Here is a 22,056-nt window from a genome sequence, read left to right on the forward strand (position 1 = left end):
TCCCTGACCATTTCCAGGAGCTTTTTGTCTCCTTAGTGACACCTTCCTTGTCCCCTGGCCCTCTTTATGTTCTTCTGAGCTCTCCTGCCTGGTTGTAATGATCCAGATGTGTATGTGTTTATTTCGTTATTGCCATCCTCCATCAGACTCGGAGCTCACTGAGGGCAGGGACCCAATGCTCAGCATGATGCTTGGCATACAGTAGGTGCTCAATAAATGTTGTTTGCTGGATGAACTGTTTCCTTGTCTGCACCCCCAGCCCTTGGATTCTTTCTGAGGGTTGGGCTGGGTCTGAGCTGGAGGGAGGAACCAGCAGCATCCTCGCTAGGACAGATCCAGTACCCCTGGGCTTTTCCTGCTTGGCATGGAAGTCTCCTGAGACAAACCCTGGTTCCTGACTCTCTGGCTCCCCCATCTTGGCCCTGCCCCTCTGACTCCCTGTCGTCAACTTCCAGCAGCCAACACTCACGGGTTTCCTGTCTTGGAAGCTCCTTCCCTGGGCCTGGCCTCCTTTGGAATCTTCCTCTCTCTCTTCTTCCCCACCCAGCATCTCCACTTCCTCCCCTCCAGCTGCTCCTTTACTCACCTACCTCCACTGCGCCATCATGCCACCATCATTCCAAAACCCCAGGCTTTGACCCTCTACCTCTCCGGCTCCTCCTCCTTCCCAGCGCCCTGATGCTAGAGTTCCCAGGACTCTATCCAGGCCCTCTCTTACTCTCTTCCTCAGGAAGCCCATCCACTCCCTCAGCTTCAAGCCAAAAGTGGGATGAGCACTCCCCAGGCTTTGCCACTCCTCTAAGAAGCCTTCCTGGTGTCTCCAGACCCTGTTGACTCCTAGCTCCTACTTAGGTGGAGGCCTCAGCCCTCCACACCAGGCTGGACCTTGTCCCCCTTCCAGTCCATGACACTGCCTGGCCTCCACCGAGGTCCACCATCTCAGTAGGCATACTGAGTAAAGGGATTAGTTCTGGCTGTGGGTAACAAAGGCCTGAAAAACTGGTGGCTTAAAAAAGGTAGACATTTATTTCTCTCTCGTGCAAAAGTCTGGATTTAGGTGACCCCAAACTGGAATGGTCAGAAATGCAAGCTGCTTTTCATGTTCCAAGATGGTGCTCCAGCTGTGATGTCACAATGTAAGCAACAAGAAGGGAAGGGAGGCCAGACACCACCTGTCTCTTAAAGACATTCCCTCCTCCCATATTAAACTGCCTTAGGGCATTTGGCTTATATCCCATGGACCAGGAGTAATTTATCTGGCCATACCTAGCTGCAAGAGAGGCTAGGAAATGAAGTTTTCATCCTAGGAGACTCTGCCTAACTAAAAGAGAATTGACATTGTGGTTGGCACAACTTCCTAGGGGTCCCCAGTTACTAGGACTGGGTGGGGCAGGTGGGCACTTGGAAGTCAGGTGAAGAAAGGAAAGGGGAGGGAAGGGAGGGTGAAGCAGGGGAGGACCTAGTATTTGGGTTAGAGAAAGGCTGTGTGACCTTGGTAAGTCAGTTCCCACATCCTGGTCTCAGCTTCCCCATTATAAGGTATTATAAGGATTAAATGAGAAAATGAGTATACCACACGTTGCATGGTTCCCAGAATGCACAGAGCCCGGCCTATGGCCACTACTGTCCTTGTGGCTCCCCAGTGCTTCCCTGGCCGGCAGCCTTTTCCTCTCTAGCCCTGCTAACCCTTCAGCTTTATATCAGGCCACAGCCCCACCTATCCTTCCTCCGGCAGCCTCCATGCCTTTGTTTGTGCTGTTCCCTGCACCAGGGAACACGCTTACCCTTTTTTCTTCAGTGTAATTACATCTATCCTTTAAGACCCAGCTGCACCGCTCCTTCCCCCAGGAAGTCTTCCGCAACCCCTTTGGTCCCTCCTGCCCCTCACTGCACTCCACCCCCTGTCTGTGTCGTCTCTGTCCCCATGCCAGCAAGCAGACCTTCCCAGAGTAAGCCCCCCACCCCTGCCCTGCCCCTCCATCACTGAGAGTGCTCTGGGTTAAAGTGAGAAGGGAGAAGGGCGGTGGGGAAGAGGAAAAGAACAAAAGGAGGAGGAAGGGAAGGAGGAATTCAAGCCCCCCCAAATGGTGCTTGGAATCCCTCCCTGGTCCTGGCATGTAATAAATGATTTTTTCCTTCTTATAGGAACAGATGGGGCTCATGGATTATGGCTCTTATTCTCAAAAAAGTGTGCTGAATTTTTTTTTCTTAAAAGACTAGCTGCCTCCTAGCTAAAGGAGGAAGAAAAACCCTTGCAATCTCCCCTGCTTAAAGCTCCTTGTTTAGAAACCTCCTATGCCTATTCCTAGAGACAGACCCTAGAGGAACTTGTGTGAGCAAAAGGCGAAACCATTATAACAGTAACATTCATTGCATGCCTACTATGTTCCAGGCGTTGTTCTAAGTGCTTTGCACATATTAGTTAATTTAATCCTCACAACAACTTTACAAAATAGGTACCATTATTACTCCCACTTTACAGTTATGGAAGTTAAGGTATGAAGAGGTTAAATAACTTCCCCAGAGTAACACAGCTAGAAATGATAGACCCAGGATACACACCCAGGTGAACTGGCTCTGGGGTCTGAACCCTTTATGCTATTCTGCCTTGCAAGGGAAGCTGGGAATGGAATTTATCTGCGGCCCACAATTTCCACTCTTGGAAAAGTAACCGAGGGGTCACAGTTCTTGGCATCCTGCTGGGACAGTCATCTGGGACTCGCTGCCGCGCTCAGCCTGGGCTGTTAGCGGAGGCCCTCTGCCTTCTGCTCCCCCATCTCTTACTCCCCCGTGACAGGCAGCTGAAGAGCCTGGTCTCAGATGCAAGATGGGTAACACCTGGACTGCTTGGCACAGCATTGCACTATATGGGGACTAAGAACTAGTCTGTCTTCTGATGTCCCCACACATCTACCTCACTGTGACCCAAAGAATCAAACTGCCTTCTGTCCAAAGCTCTCCAGCAAGGACACTTTCAATGGATTCCCAAGATGGGCTGGGGCCTGGTTTTCCCCCTTCCTCTACCAGCTGCAAGCACACCTCAGACACTACTGTGGAGTTTAACTCCTGCAGAGCCCTCCTCTAAAGGTCCCCTTGGCTGAAGAGCCTTGGAGATTAGGCAGGGCTAAAAGAAAAATGCTGAAGAAGTTGTACAGTCCTTCCCCTCCCTGCCTTGTCCCTCTGCCCTTTCCTCTCTCCGCTCTAACCTTCTAAGGTGGAAGACTCCCTTTGCCATGGCTGGTTCTGCCAGTGCTGGGTCTGTGTGGCATACTAGCAGCCATGGGCTGGTCACATTGTTCCACAGGAGGAAAACTGAGATCTGGGAGGAGGGAATAAGGAATGGAGGAGTAGTGAGCGGGGGTGGGGCGGGAGTGTGTGGAGATGAGGACAAGGAGCAGAGAGGACCAAATGAATGAATGGAACACAGCACATCCCCCAGAGATCTCATATTCATCCCTCAAAACCCAGCTCAAATGGCCCTTCCCAGAAGCTCTCACTTACCCCTCCCATCTTCTCTTACTCCCTTTATTGGTGACTCCAAAGTATGCAGCATACTCCTCAGTTACAGTACATGTCATACTATATTTTTGTGAGCAGCTTAACTTTCTCCCCAACTCTCCATGGCTTCTTGAGACCTTCCGGAGAACCAGGCCCAGGCTTGTCTCTCTCTGTACCCACAGGGCCTGGTTCAGAAAAAGGGCTTAATAAATAGTTGCTGGTGAAGTTTTGGGGTCGGGGGGGGGTCTCACTCTATGCCCAGCTGAGCTAAGCTCTAATTCTCTGCATGGTTTGGGGCTGGTGGAGCTTTTGATGCCCCAGCCACAGTGGCAAACACAATGGTTGCCCAGACCCCACGTGTCCTGCCCCAGTGGACTCAGCGACCCTGTCGCTGCCACTTAGCTGTGAGTTTCTGTAGCAGCTCATGTGGCCGCCGGCGGAACTTCTTCTGGGTAAAGTAGAAGAGGATGGGGTCCAGCACACTGTTGGCACTGGCGAAGGGCCGTGTGCCCTTGTAGGCAGCCGCGAAGGCCTCCAGCACAGGGCAGGGGAGGCCAGGCGTAGAGCGCACCGCCAGGTAGGCTGTTTTGGTGATGTGGAAAGGCAGGAAGCTGATGGCAAAGGCAGCTGCCACCACCACAGCCATGCGGGCTGCCTTGCTACGCCGCTCCTGGGCCACAGGCCCTGCTGGGCCGTCCTGGCGGCACAGACGACGGGCCAGGCAGCAGTAGCAGGCCAGCAGGGCAACAAAGGGCAGCAGGAAGCCAATGACTGTGAGGGCCATGCCATAGGGCATGTAGTGGGTGGCCAGGGCAGGTGGGCTCAGGTCATAGCAGACCGTGCGGTTACGCTGGATGCCTGTGGCGGCAAAGAGGGCTGTGGGCAGGCACTGGGTCGTCACGGCCAGCCATACAGCCCCACACACTAGCCAGGCAGCCCGGCGGCCCCCACGCTTGTGCCAGGGGGCCAGAGGGTGGCAGATGCCTAGGTAACGCTGGAAGCTGATGCAGGTAAGAAAGAGGATGCTGCCGTGTAGGTTGGCGTAGAAGAGGAAGCGGACCAGGCGGCAGGCGAGGTCTCCGAAGGGCCAGTGGTCACCTTGGGCATAGTTGTAGATGAGCAGGGGCAGGGAGCAGGCATACAGCAGGTCCGCCAGGGCCAAATTCAGGGTGTACACGGCCGTGCGGGTCAGGGCCCGGCGGGATGTGCAAATCTGGGCAATGACGCAGGTGTTCAGTGGCAGGCCGGCTGCCAGCACCACCGAGTACACGGGCGGCAGCAGTAGCCGCTTGAAGTTCTCTTGGTAGACGCAGGTGGTGGGTGGCAAGCCCAGGGCCTGGCCTGTGTCATTGTCCCATTCCATGGCTGTTCAACTGGACTTCCTACATTCAGAGATGCTGGGGAAGCAACATACAATCTGTCAGCGGCCACACTCATTGACCACCCAGTAGGCCCCTGTCCCTCTCTGGGCCTTGATCTCCCCACGTGAACCATCTCTGATACTCACCACCCCACGGAAGCCCTCCACAGCCCTCACTTTAAGGAAACCTGGAATACGATAAAGCTCAAGCTTGGGAGAAATCCAATCCACTTTCTTGCTATAATATTCACTTCCTACCAACCTTCTTGGTGAATTTCTATTCATCCTTCAAAACCCTAGTCAAATGTCTCCTCTGTAAGTGAAGACTGACAGACTTTGGTTTGAATCCCAACTCTGCTACTTACTAGCTGTGTGAACTTGAGCGAGTGATATGATGTACCTTATCTGAGTCTCAGTTTTCCCATCTGAAAAATGGGGGATTGATGTAGCCGCCTGTCAGGATGCCATGAGGTTGGAGGCACTAAATCATGCTATGCAGGGCTTCCCTGGGCTCCCTGGAGTTTGGAGATTGTGGTCATGGTGGGCCTGCTTGTCTATCTCTTCCCCACAGACTGTGAAGCTCCTGAGGAGAAGTGCCAGGTCTGGTGCCTCTCTGTGTCTGAGAGCCCAAAATTGGGGCCTAGGGCAGGGAAGGCCCTGGTAATTAATTAATCAGCATGAGTAGAATGTCCACACTTCTGAGCTAAGGACAGTGCCCACCTCCTCAGCCTGGACTCCACCTTCCAAAGCCATGGTCATTCTTTTGGCTGCAGTCTTCCTATCTGTAGAATGGGGGAAGGAGGTGATTTAGGAGTTCCCTAAATCCTTCCACGGGACTTTTGGCTACAAAGGCGTGTCTGGCTGAGCCACTAGGGCCACAGCGCCCCCTGGTGGCAAGAGTGAAAACCACTTCCCCCGAAGGCAAATGGCTGAGGGACCAACCGACTCCACAGCTACTTTACAGAGAGGGAAATCCAGGCACAGTGAGGGGCACTGACCGCTCAATCTTAGTGAGTTAGAATCAGAGCCAGAACCAGAACCCAACTGACTAAGAGGAGGCAACTTAGTGTGACCCATGGACATGAAGTATAGAGGTTATAAATCTAGCTTCAGAGCTAGGTAGGCCAGGTTCAAATGCTGGCTCCCCTACTTCTATGCTGTTCTACAAAGGGGAGGTTGCTTGCCTTTTCTGGGCCTGTGTCCTTATCAGTAAAACTGTCATAGACCTGATATTCAGTAGGTGCTTAATAAATGCCATGCCATGCCATTGTATCCTACACCTTATCTGTCCACTCATCCCTTCAAGCTAGGTTTTGGGGGAGCCAGCAGCACAAATGCCTCAAGAGTTTCCCTGGTGGGATCAGTCTGACTTATTGATACTCACCTCCCAACTGGCATTTCCATATTTACTGGTGTCCAGAGAGAATTCACAACTTAAATCCAATGGTCCTGGAAGCCTTTGGGATAGTGAGTCAAATCACCCCCTCTCCCTATTTTACAGATGGGAAAAACTGAGGCCCAGAAAAAAACATGAAGTCCTGCAAATGCACTCAGAAGGTGACAGAGGGTTGAAGCTGAGTAATAAGGGCTCTGGTCTAGATGCCCATGTTCAAATCCCAGCTCTGCTACATGTAAGCTGTGCGGCCTTAGGCCTGTTACCGAACCCCTATGCTCGGCTTCCACACCTATAAAAGGGGATAATATAGTACCTGCCTCATAGGGTTGTTGTGAGGATCAGTGCCTAGCACAGGGTAAGGTGAGCTATTCGTTTTTTCTTTTTTTAAATTGGAGTATAGTTGATTTACAATGTTGTGTTAGTTTCAGGGGTACAGCAAAGCGAATCAGTTGTACATATACATATATCCACTCTTTTTTTAGATTCTATTCCCATATAGGCCATTACAGAGTATTGAGTAGAGTTCCCTGTGCTATACAGTAGGTTCTTATTAGTTATCTATTTTACATGTAGTAGTGTGTATATGTCAATCCCAATCTCCCAATTTATTCCTCCCGCACCCCTTACCCCCTGGTACAAGGTGAGCTATTCTTAATGTGAATATACCTGCTAAATAAAGTTATGAGATTTTTAAAAGTTAATTAGAGCAAAACATAACTCCTCAAACTAATTTCTCCCAACTTAAGATTTGATTTTGATGAAAATAGTTTACCCAGATTCGGGGCAACTGCAAAATGATGATGTTTGGATTCTCTAGTCTGTAAACCACATGCTACAACACCTTTAATTATCAAAGATTCTTCCCGGGGCTACAGTCCATGTGCTAGGAGTGCTGGGCACCCAGCTAAGCAGTTAAGCATGAGGTAGAGGCCAGAGGAGGAGGCACAGCAGTCCTCCCATTGTCACCAAGAAGCCAAGATTAGTATAGGCAAGAGGAAGTTCATTCATCTCTTCATTTGTTTGTTCCAGCCATTCTTTCATTCATGCATTCATTCTTTGTTTTCACACGCCAAACATTTAATGGGTACTCACTACTTGCTCATTGCATGTGGCATAGTGTACAGATGTAGATGTAGATAGATACATATACAGATATATGCATACACATACACATATTCATATACATATACATATGCTAGTCTGAGGGGGGAGACCAGTGTGAGCCACGGGATGGAAGAAACTTTTCAGAGGAGGATGAAAGACGGAGCAAGTCCCTGGTGGTTGAGGAAGATTTCCATGGATGGAGAGGGGTGTGAGGCCCCCGGGGGGGGGCCCAGGTGAGGAGGAAGAGGGCGCAGGCAGGGCCTGAGAGGAGAGCAGCGTGCTAGGACAGAAGGTTATGGTGAGGATGGAGAGCAGGTGGAAGGAACTGTGCTGCGCCCCGCCTCTTTGGGGAGGTCTGTCGCCCTTGGACACCACCCCGAGAGAGAGCCCTCTGCCTCAGGCGACTGCAGTATCCAGGTGTTTTCTGCCTCGCACTCCCTGGCGAGAGTGGCCCTCTGGGAAGGAGGCAGGGGCTGCTCTAGGGGATCCAGGCAAGCCTTCAGGTCTGCTCCAGGAAAGGTCACACTGGCTTCCTGATCCACTCGCCTTCTGAGGACCTAGGAGTGGTGAGCTGTTCTCCCACTTCCCGGCAAGAGCTGCTCCCAGGGAGGGCTCGTGTCATCCCTGCCTCTGGGCAGCAGCTGACACTCCTTCGAGTTCTCACACCTGTCACTCACTCTTGGGCCCTGTGCCCTGGACCAGCTCAGACCCCAGCCTCTTCCTGGGCTCCAGCTGCTCTGCCTGCGGTGGAGGGCTTTCTAGCAGGTGGCTCTGACTACATCCTTCCCTGTATCCCTCTGCCCTTTGAAGAAAAGCTCAAACTCTTGTCCTGACAGTGAAGCTCCCTGCCGAGCCCTCCAGCCTCATCTGAAGTACCCCAGATGAGGTACTTCACTCTGCCCCTTCCTCGCTTGCCACACTGTTCTCAAGACACACGGCCATTCATGGCCAGAGATCCAGACTTCCTCTCGGGTTTCCCCATTTTTGCTGTTCCCGTCACACAAAATGCCATTTAACCCATCTCTGTTTGTCAAAACCCTAAGTGTCCATCAAGCTCCAGATCTAATCTTACTTCTGTCTTTTCTGATCCCCCAGTTGGGTGGAGTCCCTTTCTCTCTGCCCACCTCCCAAATCTGCGGACCTCCTTTAGGTCAGCGCTGGACCCAGCCTGCCTGCCCCCCTCCCCCACCCACCCTGGCCCACGGCCCCCGAGATGTGCCAACACTTACATGCAGCCTCCTGTCCCTGAAGCGCCTTGGCGGCCCCAAGTGTTTTAGGTCAAGGGGAGACCAGACATGCCCTGAGCCCAGGCTGTAACACCTCTGACAGGGCAGCTTCCTCTATTTCCTGGCAGGGCTGTCTCCGATTGAAATAGCCCCTGCGGGGGCCTCCCCCCGCCGCATCACCCTCAACACCAAAGCCTAGCGGAAACTGAATCTAAGGAGCGAGGAGGCAGAGAAAAGATCTCCTTCCTGGAAACATCCCCACCCCAGCAGATGAAAGCGGGTGATGAAGAGGCAGACAGAGGTGGGGGAGGACCAGAGGCTGCTCCTCTAAGGCCAGCCCCACAGACCCAGCAGCTTCCTTTCTCCTCAGCCCTCTCTCAGTCTATCCATCTATCAGATGGGTAGTTTGGTGATTAAAGAACTGTTGGTCTCTCTTTAGCTATAATACCCAGAGCCGTTTTCCTAGTCACTCCTCCATCCATCCCTCCTTTCTTCATCCACTCAGTAGCTCATTCACCGACCCATCCATTCTTCTCTGTGGCAATCCACTTATGCACTCACTTACTCAGCCACCTTCTCCCTCTCTCCTTCTCTCTCTCCTTTTTTCCACAAGCGTGACCTTCCCACATTTCCCCACTTAGCAGTCACTGTTTCCTTGGACACCGCAGGCCCAGAGCTCCCTGGGAGTGAGGGGCGTGGGTTGTGGGGATAGAGGTGATGCCTGAGAACTCATCTGGGTGCATTCTCCCTGCCTGTGCCAAGTCCTTCCCAGGCCCCTCCGCACCACAGCACCAGGACTCGGAGCTGTTAGGACAACCAGAGGAGGAGATGTGGCTCCTTGCTGTCCCAAGGGGGGCAGCTCCAGTGGTGGAGATAGTACTCAGGGGCTGACCTGGAGGAGGTGGGCTTTCATTTGGAGTAGCTGAGGCAAATAGGGACAGAATGGTACAGGAAAAGATCACTGCCCAGGGAGTTTGAGGCCCAGGTTCTTGTTCTACCTTGGTACCTACTCACTTTGTGACTCTGGACAAGCCCCTCCCCCTCTCTGACCCCCCTCAGTACAATGTGGTCATACTGGCCACCAGTATGTTGTGAGGGTGACCTGCCAAAGGGAGGGAGGACTCTTTTTACCTTGTAAGGTATAAGCACCGATCTCATCCCCAAACCCATTTTACAGGCAAGGGGATTGAGGAACCGAGGTGGGGCCAAAAGTTTGGAACAAACTGAGAAAATTCAGGTTTGAACTGCTGGTAAGCGCTTGGTCAGTTGTGCATGGATTGATCACCTACTGCTTATTCAAGTCTGTGCTAGGAGGTCGCTTGTGCCTGCTGAGAGTGTGGACCTCCTGGTCTGATTTGCGCTGTGCTAGGGCTCAGGAGGGCAAGGAGGCCTGGCCTTCATCCCAGCAGCCAGTTCTCTGCTGGGTTCCCAGGACAACCTCCTGTGGCCACCCCCACCGGGGTGTCTGTCCCAAGAATGGGAGCAGGTCCGAGGACTTGCTGAAGAGGTCAGCCCCAGCATAGGGCTTGGGTCTCAGTTCCTGCCATCTGGATGGGGCCCTGAAGGGAGAGCTCAGGTCTTAGGGGTCAGGGGTACACCTGGAAGGGCTCCTGGAGAAGGCATGTCTGCTGCTGGGCTTTAAAGGGCTGGGGTGACTTGGACACATAAAAAGAATGAGGAGGGCATCCCAGGCAGGAGGCACAGAGGTAGGGAATGAGTCTACCCTGTGTGAGAAATGAAGAATAAATATTGCAGCCAGAGCATGGGATGAGTTGTGCGAAGAGGGGACAAGATGGGAAGCCTGACGGGGGTGGCCTGTCATAAAACCTCAAGCAGAGCCCAGGTGCCACTGCTTTGCTCCCAAGCCTGCCAGGGCTCCCAGCCCAGCCTCAGCCTTCCCCACCAGGCTTTCCAGCCCTCGGACCTATCACATGCTGTTTCCTCTGCCTGGGATGCTCTCACTCACCTTCTCTAAATAATCTCACTTATCCTTCCTTGTAGTTTTCTAATCTGTAAAATGAGAGTGATCATCGGTACCCTACCACATAGGCTGTTGTAAGAATTAACTGAAACGATGTATGTGAGCGGCCCTGGTACACAATAAATACTCAATAAATGGTTTTTTGGTTTTTGGTTTTTGGTTTTTGCCGCACCGCGCGGCTTGCGGGATCAGGGATTGAACCTGGGCCCTTAGGCAGTGAAAGTGCAGTGTCTTAACCACTAGACAACCAGGGAATTCCCAGACATTTGTTAACTGAATGAATCAATTCCAGGCCCAGCTTTGGGCTCCCTCAGTCCACCCCAGCCTCCACTGATTTCTGAGTCCTCAGCACCAGGTGTCATTCACTTAAGTACCTTCCCTGTGCCCGATGTTTTATCTGCAGTTCTGGGCTGGTAGTGGGTGAGATTATTCTCTCCATTTTATCGAGGAAGGAAGGCTAGTGAGTTTCCCAAGGTGTGCAAGACTGGTGGCATTTCAACAAGGTCCTCCTCACTCTACAGCCACCTTCCCCATTGTTGCCCCAAAGTCCATGCTTAGATGGTCAAGCCAGAGAATTCCCCGGGGAGTATCTTCCCTGCACTCAGGGCCTTTGGCCATGAGATGGCGCCAGGAGATTGCCCAGGATGGCCAGCCTCGCGCCTTCAGACAGCAGCCCTAAGATGAGGGCTGGGGGCAGGTCTCCAGACCGCAGGGTCCTCCCCTCTGTGGCTGGCACTGAGCAACCTCAGGGACGGGTTTCCAACCTCAGTTCCTCCTGACCCACTCCCCAGCCTTTCTCCCATTTATGCCTGGATAAGCTCAAGCCTTGTTCTCAGATCCCTCACCTGGGCTCTCGGGAGCCACTGGGGACATTGGCAGGGCGTAGGGCCAGTGCTGAGCCCTATCTGGCTGAGGGAGAGGCCTGGGGAGTGTCTCCCTGACACCAAGCTTTCACCTTCCATCTCCACTCCAGGCACACCTTCAGCGGAAACACTGAAATCCCTCACCCCACAGAGAGGACAACCTCTGCCATTTCCTTTTTTCAATTCAGGCAACAGTGCATAGGGTTGGTTTCTGCCTATAGCAGAAGCAATTAAGTTTAGACATAAGGAAGAACTGATAGGGGTTGAAGCTCCTTGGGCTGCTTGGATCCTGTGGTCTCAGGATACCCCTTTAGATGACTTGGCAGCCTCACTCCATCCCAAATCCCGCCCCAAGGCCCTCTTATCTGGAAGGGATGAAGAGGCCTGACTACCAGAGGCAGCAGCTGGAAGTCTGAGCCATCGCCTGCCAGCTGGCCAGGAACCAGCTCAGACCAGGCTGGACATGGGAAGAGACCTCCTAACCTTGGCCTGACTGCCTTCTGGGTAACAAGACCTGGAAACCCCCTTGTCTGCCCCTTGCTTCTAAGCTTAGCAGCAAGGGCACAGGATGACAGAGATCAAGACCAGGCTTCCTTCCTCTGAGGAGTCAGACAGGCTGGGATGCATCACCAACTTGCTGTGTGACCCAGGGTGAGCCACCTACCCTCTCTGTGCCTGAGGTGCCACCAGATAAACGGCTAGATTCCTGAGACCAGTGCCTCCCAGGCACCCAGGGAACAGGGTGCCCCAGGGAGGCACCCAGGGAACTCCTGGAGGAGTTTTGGTCTCACCTGTGGTGTCAGGCTGGCCACTAAAGCAGGCAACCTTGGCAGTAGGAGGGCACAGGGAGACTTGATTTCTCTTTTCTTTTTCCACTTCCCCTTCTTGCCTCCTGCTCAACAGGAAGGAGTTCAAGCTGGAACTGAAACAGTCATTTTGAGTACAAGGAAGGGGAAGCTGCAGGCTTGGGGAATTTGGGGGTTGAGGCTGCAGAGCCTCCAGCCTCCAAGCCTACACACCATCACTCCCTTTTTTTAAAAACTTTTTGGCCGTGCTGCATGGCATATGGGATCTTAGTTCCCCAACCTGACCAGGGGTCGAACCTGCCAGTTTTTCTCTGGCCTCCACAGGTTGAGCAAAGAGGAAACTTGCATCTCCTGCGGCTCTACTATGCACAGGCCCCAGTTGCCCATCCGTGAGCTCATGTAATCCCCATCACAATCTGGACAGATGTTTTTATTGTGCAAAAATACTTCATATGGGGACTTCCCTGGTGGCGCAGTGGTTAAGCATCCACCTGCCAATACAGGGGACACGGGTTCGAGCCCTGGTCCGGGAAGATCCCACATGCCGCGGGGCAACTAAGCCCGTGCACCACAACAACTGAGCCTGCGTCCTAGAGCCCACGAGCCACAACTACTAAGTCCACATGCCACAACTACTGAAGCCCGCATGCCTAGAGCCCATGCTCTGCAACAAGAGAAGCAACCACAATGAGAAGCCTATGCACCGCAATGAAGAGCAGCCCCCACTTGCTGCAACTAGAGAAAGCCCGCGCACAGTGACAAAGACCCAGTGCAGCCAAAAATAAAAACAAAAAATAAATAAATTTATTAAAAAAATATACTTCACATGTCATATCTCATTTACTCTTCACAGTTACAATTCCCACTTTGCAGATGAGGAAGCTGAGGCCTGGCAAAGTTAGCAAGAGGTTCTCTCTTAGGCATGTGTATAAGGAGGTCTGAGATCACAGTGACCTGGTGGGCACAGGGCTGAGAAGTCACAGGTCAGCCTCGGGGTGAGGAGCTGTGGGACAGAGCACAGGGTCCCAGAGAACAGCTGTGACAGGGCAGCCCCTGTCAGCAGGAGAGTCCATAATGGCCAGCTTTCCAAGTCCATGCCCATGGGGCTGTAGCAGCTCCCACCCAGGGTCCTGGGAGATCCCAGGATCTTTCAATAAACCCCCTTCCCTGGAGCTAGTGTGAGAGGGTTCCTTGCCTGGACCCTCAGGCTGTCCCATTTTTTAAGTCTCCCCATGGAGGTGTGCCATTTGGATCCCCCTTCAAGAAAGACCCTGCTGTTTAGCTGCAAGGAGTACAGTTGGCTGACAGCCTCCATTGGTGCCTTCAAAACCCGCCCATCCTCCCAGATAAACAGGCTCCAGTCCGCTGGGGAAGAGATGGCCTGGGTCCAGTTGTCTGTCCTGTCCTGCAGGCCATCATTGTTCCTCTGTCATTTCTCCCACCCAATTCCCAGACCCCCTTCATGATGATGGCCTCCCTTCCTTCCTCTCCTGGAGTCTTTTTTTTTTTTTTTTTTTTTAACTTTTTGGCCATGCTACATGGCATATGGGATCTTAGTTTCCCGACCTGACCAGGGGTCGAAACTTCTCCCCCTGCAGTGGAAGCACGGAGTCTTAACCACCTGACCGCCAGGGAAGTTCCTCTCCTGGAGTCTTGAGGATCTGGGAGAGGTAGGCCTGTGGTGACCTAGGTCTGCCAATGAGACAAGAGTGGGCTCCTCAGGCCCTGTAACTAGCTCAGGGGTGGATGGGCAACCTTCACTGGGCACCTCAAATTCTGGAGCTTTTGTTGGAACACTGGGAAGGAGACAGGTTTCCCACTGAGTTTGCAAAGCTGGTAGGATGTAAGTCTGGAGCTGCTGCAGCCAGGCTAACTGTCCTACGAACTGAAGATACTACCACCAGGGAGGAGACTGTCCAAAATAAAGCCAAGAGATGGCAGAGTTGAGAGGTGGGAACACGCAGGTTCCTGAGAACACCATTGAGCACCTGCTTCCGGCTGTACCTGAAGCTTTACCTTTCACTGGACTTTTTGAAGGTATGAGCTAACAAATTCCCTTTTGCCTCAATCTGTTTGGCCTAGGATTGTCACTTGAAATCAGGAGTCCTGCCTATAGTCCTGTGCCCCCATTCCTCCCCTTTCCTCTTTCAACAGCCCATCTTTACAGCTTTGGCCTCAGAACCCTAATATCCATGCAGTGGAGGCTGGAACTGGCAATGAACCTGGAGGTCACCAGCAGGGGGCAGGTAGGGACTGAGGGACTGTCAGGTCAAGCCTGGCTTCCATGGGGCAGCCAGAGAAGCTCCCCAATTCACTTTCCATGGGGAGAGCCCCTCTTCCATCAGCTTCCAGGGTAACCACTGTGTCATCCCAGTAGCTCCTGAGAAGGAAACTAGAAAGCTAGAAATCCAGGGTCTAGTCCTAGATCCATCACCCACTTGCTGTGTGATCCTGGGGCAGTCATTTCACCTCCACAAGCCTCATTTTTCTGAACAACTTCACTGCTACAGTTTCTTGGCTACCCAGCAAGTGCCATCCACTGAGTTAAATGCTTTTGCAGCAGGATCTCTTTCACTCCTAGCCCTGTGTGGTGGCCCGTTTATCCCCATTTTACAGACAAGGAAATGGGCTTCGAGAAGGCTGGTGTCTTGCCCAAGGTGACACAGTGAGTCAGTGGTGAGCCAGGACTAAGACACGGCTCTGAATAATGATAAAGTTCATGCTCAGGAAGAGAGATGACATTTCCCTACAGAAAAATTGAGGCCAGAGAGATCAGGAGCTTCCCCAAAGTATACAGTAAATCCACCATGCCACCCTGTGTCTTGGGAACACAGTGTCCTGAGACAGGACAAAGGAATGGGGACTGGGCATCAGGGCAGAAAAGAACAGCCCAAGGGGCAATGTCAGCCAGACTCCCTCCCTTCTCTTTGTCAGGAATTTGGGACAAAGTCTGCTTTCCCTTTGTGGTCCCAGAGACCAGCACAGGCTCCAGCTCCCAAGAGACACTGGGAAATGTTGAATGAGTGGACCCCGTCTGTAAAGATAAGCCTCAGGGCTCTGTCCTTGGTGCTGCCTGGCAAAATAAAATAAAATAAAGCAAATCAAATTTTTGGCTTGGCTGATGACACAGAATACGTGTCAGGGGGAATGAAGGTCATGGCTACAGGAATAGCACCTCTGAGACTTTTTGTGTCCCCCAGCCCCTGACCCCCAGGAAGGGCAGGCCACCAACACTGCCTGAGTGTTTACTGTGGATCATGGTCCTACCCATTTCACAGACAGACACTGAAGCCCCAAAGGTAGGCAACCATGTCCACAGCTCTCACAGGCAAGGTTTAGGTGCAGAGAAAATCTCAGAAGACCCCTCACTGCCCACAGAAGGCAGCCCTCTGCCTTCACCCTGCTCTGACCATCTCTGGTAGCTGAGCCCACCTGGCAGACACAAGAGACTCAACTGGACCCCAGAGCCCCGGGTCAATGACAAGGCTCTGAGATCTGGATCCTCGGGCCAGAGAGGCCTTAAGAGCATCTGACCCAGAGCTCTCCACAACCCCTCAGAGAAGGGAGGCTCCCTGAAGCCTCTTCGATACGCTTGTCTGGCCCCTGCTCACATATTTCCCATGACAGGGAGCTCACCCCTTCTCTCCCAGGCCACTGAATTCCACCTTGAGAAAGCTCAGTGAGACATATGCTTTGCCATACCAAGCCCTGAGAGCTGCCCCATCACTGCTTCTGTTCTGTAGTCCAACCTGCCTCTGGGGCCCCAGAACTTGGCTGCCCTCAACCCCCTAGGACATCCTGCAGAGACTGTCCCATTCATCAGCTGGTCTTCATTCCCATGAGCATGTCCAGTCATGTCCAGGCCCAGGGAACCTAGTAGCGGAGCCCAGAAACCAGGCATGAGGCCAGGAGGCCATAACCATTTCCAAACCTGAGGACAAAGCCCTTTTCCTCCGTCCTGTCTCATTCCCTGCCTGGGGGCTGTGAGGGGGGCATGGCCTCTTCCCTCACCTTCAGATGTCAGCCATGTGGCACTGGGGCCCCCATGTGTGGCCAACCCAGTGTGGGAGGAGCAGCACTTTGTGGGCATCTGAGAGGTGACCTGGGGGGAATAGATCAAAGTCAGGACAGCTGCCAGGCTCAGGGTGTCATGTGGAGGGGTCAGCGGGTGGCACAGGGGGTCCTGCCACAGAGCACGTTTTTGTGTGTGGAGTGTGTATGAAAAACACAGGACAGACCTCATCCCCTTCAGGTGTTCACTCAAACAACATCTTCAGGGTGAGGCCCTCCCCCTCCACTCTAGTGAAAATTGCAACCTCCCAGTAGCACACACACGCCTCCGCCTCTGCTGTATTTTTCTCCTTAGCATGTATCATCTTTTTCTTTTCTTTCTTTCTTTTTTTTTTTTTGAGACAACAATGGTTTATTGGACAGGGAAGCGTGTACCATATTTAAATGTATTATTTTATTTGTTTGCTTATTGTCTGCCTCCTCCCACCAGACCATAAACTCCACCAGGGCAGGGGTTTTCATGTTTTCTTCACTACTGCAACCCCAATGCCTAGGATGGTGCCTGACACATAGTAGGTACTCTATAAAGTATTTGTTGGATGGATGGATGGATGGATGGATGGATGGATGGATGGATGGATAGATGGATAGATGGATGGATGGATAGATGAATTTCTAGGGGTAGCTCGAGAACAGAGAAGATATAGGGACAGAAATCTGACTGGGGGCATAGGAGACTTGGCTCAAGGCTGTGTTTTATCACAAGCTGCAGTTGGTACTTGCAACATGTGCTTATTGGAGATTAGGGGCCGACAGAGACCTGTGGGGCTGCCTCTAACTGGCTGTGTGTGTGAGATTCAGGCTGTGAGCAGTCCCATCTGAGAAGGGTGAATAGGACATGGCCTGGTGGGCCTGGACTGCCTGCCTCTCCCTCCTGCCCTGTCCAAGGTCTCCATCTCCCCAAACCCCTACACTGGCCCTGCTTTCCCCCAAGAGCCTCCAGCCTCCAAGCCTGCACACCATCACTCCCTTTGCGCCAGGGCCTCTGATTTGGAGGCCTCCAGCACCCTGGGCCAGCATCTTCTTGGCCCTTCTCCCTTCCTTTGCCAGCCTGGACCTCTACCCCAGGACCCCAGACTCCTGAGAACACAGCTCATCCATTTGTATCCCTCATTCCTGGTACCAGCAGCCTGCTCAGCCCTGCACTACAGAGCTGAGTGTGGATGGAGGAATGTGACTCTCAGCCCAGGGCCCTGAGGCCCCACAAACTGGTTGCCACCCCACTTGGCTGGGCTCCCAAACTTTCACCTGTCCCAGAGCGGCCTCTCTCCCTTCTCGTCCAAGACTTTGCCCTATCTTTCTTGCCAGGCCTACCCTCAATCCCAAGAGCCCTCAACTCATACTTTAGAGCAAAGGAAGGCCTTTCCGAGGGGCCCCCCTTCAACTTCCTGGCCATCTAAATGAATCCAAGCCTGCTTCCCTCTCTCCTCATTCCTCCTATGCCTTGGGCCACCTCCTCCTGTGTGGATGCCCACCCCCTGCCAGCTCCACCCCTCAGCCCACAACACTTTCCATCCTCACCTCTCACCTTAGCAGCACCTCTTCCTTGACCCTGTGCCTCTCCAGCTGTGTCTTCTTCCTCCCTTCACAATCAAGCTTCTGAAAGAGTCCTTGCTGCTCTGCCTCTACTTCCTCCCTCCCTGCCCCCATTTCTCACACCCCTACCCGAGGGCAGGGTAGAGCAGGGAGTCTTTGGGCCCAGCTCAGGAGAGAGCGTTGGGCACCCTGTCCTTCTAGGTGAGGCTGGGAGCCTGTGACTGTCTGAGCTCCATCATAAGCAAATCTCAATCTCAGAAGTGACCTTGATGCAATAGACTTTTGGAAAAAAACAAGCCACTTCTGTTTGACATCGCCCCTGCTGAGGCTGGTGCAGGACTGGGGGAGGGGAGCCACCTCTGTGGCTTCCAGAAAAAGGCCTGGACTCTGCTGAGAATTTGGGGTGGAGCTCGGGATAGGCATGGCACCTCCAGAACATCTGTTTAGGTGGGAACTGGATGATTCTGGAGGGGGTAGGTGAGAGGACTGATACCTCTGCATAGCTCATGATATTGGTTTGAGAAAACATCAATTGTCTGTATCACAGAATAGGATGGGCTGTCGATCATGGGGCAGGTGTGGGTGGGAGGCACAAAGCTCGCCCAACTATCCCCCAGCATCACTCCTGATCATACAAAATACGAGGATCCACTCCCGAATGGGTCTCTCCTCAGAGCTCCCTGGAAAACCCAGAATTCTTCAAGCCCATTAATTCTAATTCTCCAAGTCAGTCCCATACACTCTCTGCAACCTACCCCTACCCCTGGGTGGGGTCCAGGTCAGTGAGAGCCAAATGTCCATTCCTGGCATCCGCACCCCTCTGCCACCCATCACTGCTCCCTCTGCAGATCTTGGTACTTGGCAGACCTGGTTTCCACCCCGGCTCTGCAGCTTATAAACAGTGACTCTAGCTCTCTGAGCTTTAGTGTCCTTAATTATAAAATAGAGATAACCATACCCATCTCACAGTACTGTTGGGGCTCAAATGCAGGAATGATCTAGAACGCCCAGCCCAGACTCTGGTGCAAGCAGGTATTCACTCAGTGGGGCTTTTATTATCACTCATAATTTTATCATAGACCAGCTTAGAAATGGCCTCACTTTCCATCTTTGCTTATTTACCCACTCACTCACTCACTTATTCACTCATTCATTCATTTCCCATGCATTTGCAGGGAGCCTTAAAATGTGCAGGGACTTCACTGGGCTTTGGACCTTGTCCTTGAAAAGCCTCAGCTGGTGGGAAAGACAGATGAGGGGGTCTCTGGGAAGACAAAGGAGGCCCCTATTCTTGCCTGGGTTATCAAGGAAGGCTCCCTGGAGGAAGTGATTCTTTGATGGACTGTGGACGAAGAAGCGGAGGGTGCTGTTCCCCACAGAGAGACCTGCTAGAGATATGAGGGCACGGGTATCTGCAAGTGTTCGTGTTTGCAGGAGGTGAGGCAGAGAGGTCAACAGAGCTAGGTCCCAACAGGCCTCACTCAAATGCCAGGCTACAAATTTGGCCTCTGCATGGTGGGCGTCAGCCAAGGAGCCCTCGATGGTTTGTAAAGCAGGGCAGAGGGGTGAGCAGAGTTGAGATTTAGGAGGTTCCTTGTGCTGCTGGATGGAGGATGGATTGGATGTGGTTAGAGTTCAGGTCAGAGACAGTAGCCTGAAGTGGCTGGGACAGGGAGGCTGCAGGGCCAGCTGGTGGTAGGGCCAAATCAGGGGCCTCGAATGCCTGGCTCACAGCAGCCTCTCACCCCTCCTCTGCACACCCCTCCACCAGCCTTGACAGCCATCATGCTAGAAAGACAGATTGGAGGGGTCAGGTTCTCAGAACACAGATGAAAATCCAAGGCCCAGAGCAGCTGAAAGCCTGGTCTACAGCCTTGTAGAGTCTACAGGGGTCTTCTACCCCTGAACCTGTTCCCAAGCCTGCTGCATTAGTCTGACCCTCCTCTCCAGGGGAAGCAAGGGTGTGGCTTTGGTAGATGGAGACTCAGAGGAGTCTGGAAGGATGACTTGTTCCAACTGCCTGGGCTGCGTAGGCCCTCCCATCTCAGACTGGGGAGGGGGGCCTTAGAGCTTCTCGAGTTCTCTCCTCTCCTCCTTCACACCCATTTAGCAGCTGAGGAAACTGAGGCCCGGAGAAGAGAGGCATCCGGCTCCCGAGATAAACACAGCTTTCTGGGTCTTGGGATGGATGTCAGGTGTGGGAGACAGAATCCTTGGGTCCTAGCCTCAGCCCTGCTGCTGCGCAACTGGATTCATGATTCCTAAGGACTCAGCTGGTGAGGGTGGAAAGCCTGCGGCACCAGCATCTGGCCCTGGGCCTGCCCTTGTGCCCAGCACCGTTCCCAAGGCGCTTCTCTTCCATTCCAGCCGCTGGAAGGCATGGCTGAGGAGGACAAAACAGGGAGGAACCATCTGTTCCCAGGAACTGAGGGTCTGGGCTGGTCCCTCCTTTGCCAGAGGAGCCCAGGCCCCACCCCGCCTGAGGGGACAAATGATCCCATCAGCACAGCTCAGCCGAGCTGTGCCTCTGCCCCACAAGCTGTCCCAGGGTGGGCTTGGTAAGGATGCCCAGCTCTGGTCCCTGGCGCTTGCAGACTTGACCAAGCCCCCTCAGCGTCTGGCCTTGCACTTGACCTGGACCCTACCCAGGGGAGGGGATGGACTGTGGGGAGGGTATGGGATGGCACGACAGAGACGGGGTTACTAACTGGTTAAAATGGTCAGTGCTCATCGCATTTCCCCGATGGGAAACCTAAGGCCCCACTTCAAATTAATTACCAAGCCCTGTTTGCTCTCCATCTTTACACCTGTCAGACTGTCCCCTCCTCTCATCCTGTGGTCCCTGCCTCAACCCAGTCAGCAGCCACTTCATGCTCTGTGTCTTCTATGCAGGCAATGCATCCCCTTTCTGCAGTTAGAGAGGTCCTTGCTCAGCAAAAATCTAACTTCTTCACTCCCCTGCCTAAGCATTTTATGGCTTAGGGCAAGCCGGGGCCCTGATGACCCCTCTGTTCTCAGCACTAAGGCCTGCCCCTCACACACAACCCACTAGGCCCTGAGCTACTTTCACTTCCTGAGACCAGCTGTGCTCTCCTTTGCAGCCCAGTCAGTGCTGTTTTTGCCCCTGGATTGCCCTCTCCCCACACTGCAGCTGGCAGGCTCCTGCTGGGAACTCAATGGCACAGGAGACCCAGGTCCTGCCCTCAGGAGCTCAGCCTAGACAAGGGACATGTATCTGAAGACCCACAATCTGAGGCAGACATCCTGCTCCAGAGCCCTGTGGGAGCCTAGACAGGGAGCGATGGTTCTGCAGGCAGGAAAGGCTCGGTAGAGGAGGTAGCAATGAAATGGCCAAGTGTGCACAGAGGCAAAGGTCATTTCAGGCAGAGAAAACAGCAAAGGCAGAGGCTGGATGAGGCACACTGAAGGATGGTGAACACAGCTGGAGCAGCCAGTATACCAGCAAATGTGGTCAGAAAAGAGGCTCAAACTTATAATAATAATGATACAAGCACTGAACCCTTACTGGGTGCCAGATATACAATACTCCATTTAATCCTCATAATGACCCTGTGAGATTAGACTGGTATTATCTTCATTTTATACCTCAAGTGGGGAATCCAAGGCACAGAGAGGTTAGCTGACTTGCCTGGGGTAGCACAGGTAGAAGGAATGGCTACTGGGCTATGAACCCAGGCAGTGTGGCTACAGAGTCTATATTCTTAGCTCCTACAGTAAGGGCTGGGGTAGGGAGGTTCTCAGGTGGCAGGGAAATCCAGCCCCTCCATTGCTCTGCTCAACCTGCCTGGGACCCAGCTTGTTTAGGCTCACCTGCTCACTAATCACAGGGTCCCATAAACATTGCCTCCTCCAGGAAGTCTTCAGGAACCAACTAAAAGGATTCTCTCTACTTCCAGTAGCCCCCATGGGAAATCTGAGATGAGGCATGTCCTTTCAAACACAGCCTCCCAACCCCAGCTGTCTATCAGATTCCTAGACCCCTTCTGGGGAGGAGTTTGCCTGTCAAGCATCTCTGCCTATAGGGAGCCCTGTCCTCCATTCCATGGTAATCTTGTTCATTCAAGGTGGACACCTGAGCCAGAGCTGATCAATCAGAGCATCCATCCAGACCCCTTACCAATGACTGGTTCGGGGGAACCAATTAGAGTCTACCCCAGGATTTTGGTGGAACCAGCATGAAAGTTTCTCTCCCAG

The 22,056-nt window shown here is 53.0% G+C and overlaps 1 protein-coding gene across 7 annotated transcripts in view; it reads right to left on the reverse strand.

Annotated features, from left to right (window-relative positions):
• Positions 1-1,003: 1,003 nt before the first annotated feature.
• The window catches only part of P2RY6 (pyrimidinergic receptor P2Y6), a 98,331-nt gene continuing 77,278 nt past the window's right edge, over positions 1,004-22,056 (reverse strand). For 5 of the 7 annotated variants that reach the window (XM_032639326.1, XM_032639328.1, XM_032639325.1 and 2 more), the window contains one exon: positions 1,004-4,895. In XM_032639326.1, the coding sequence (XP_032495217.1) occupies positions 3,875-4,861 (987 nt within the window). In that variant the 5' untranslated portion in view covers positions 4,862-4,895 and the 3' untranslated portion in view covers positions 1,004-3,874. Of the gene's footprint in view, positions 4,896-6,242; positions 6,677-8,587; positions 12,351-22,056 lie in introns of those variants that run through there. The other 2 variants (XM_032639323.1, XM_032639330.1) reach the window with 2 other exon arrangements.

Source organism: Phocoena sinus, chromosome 8, assembly GCF_008692025.1.
Source record: "Phocoena sinus isolate mPhoSin1 chromosome 8, mPhoSin1.pri, whole genome shotgun sequence".
Taxonomy (NCBI): domain Eukaryota; kingdom Metazoa; phylum Chordata; class Mammalia; order Artiodactyla; family Phocoenidae; genus Phocoena; species Phocoena sinus.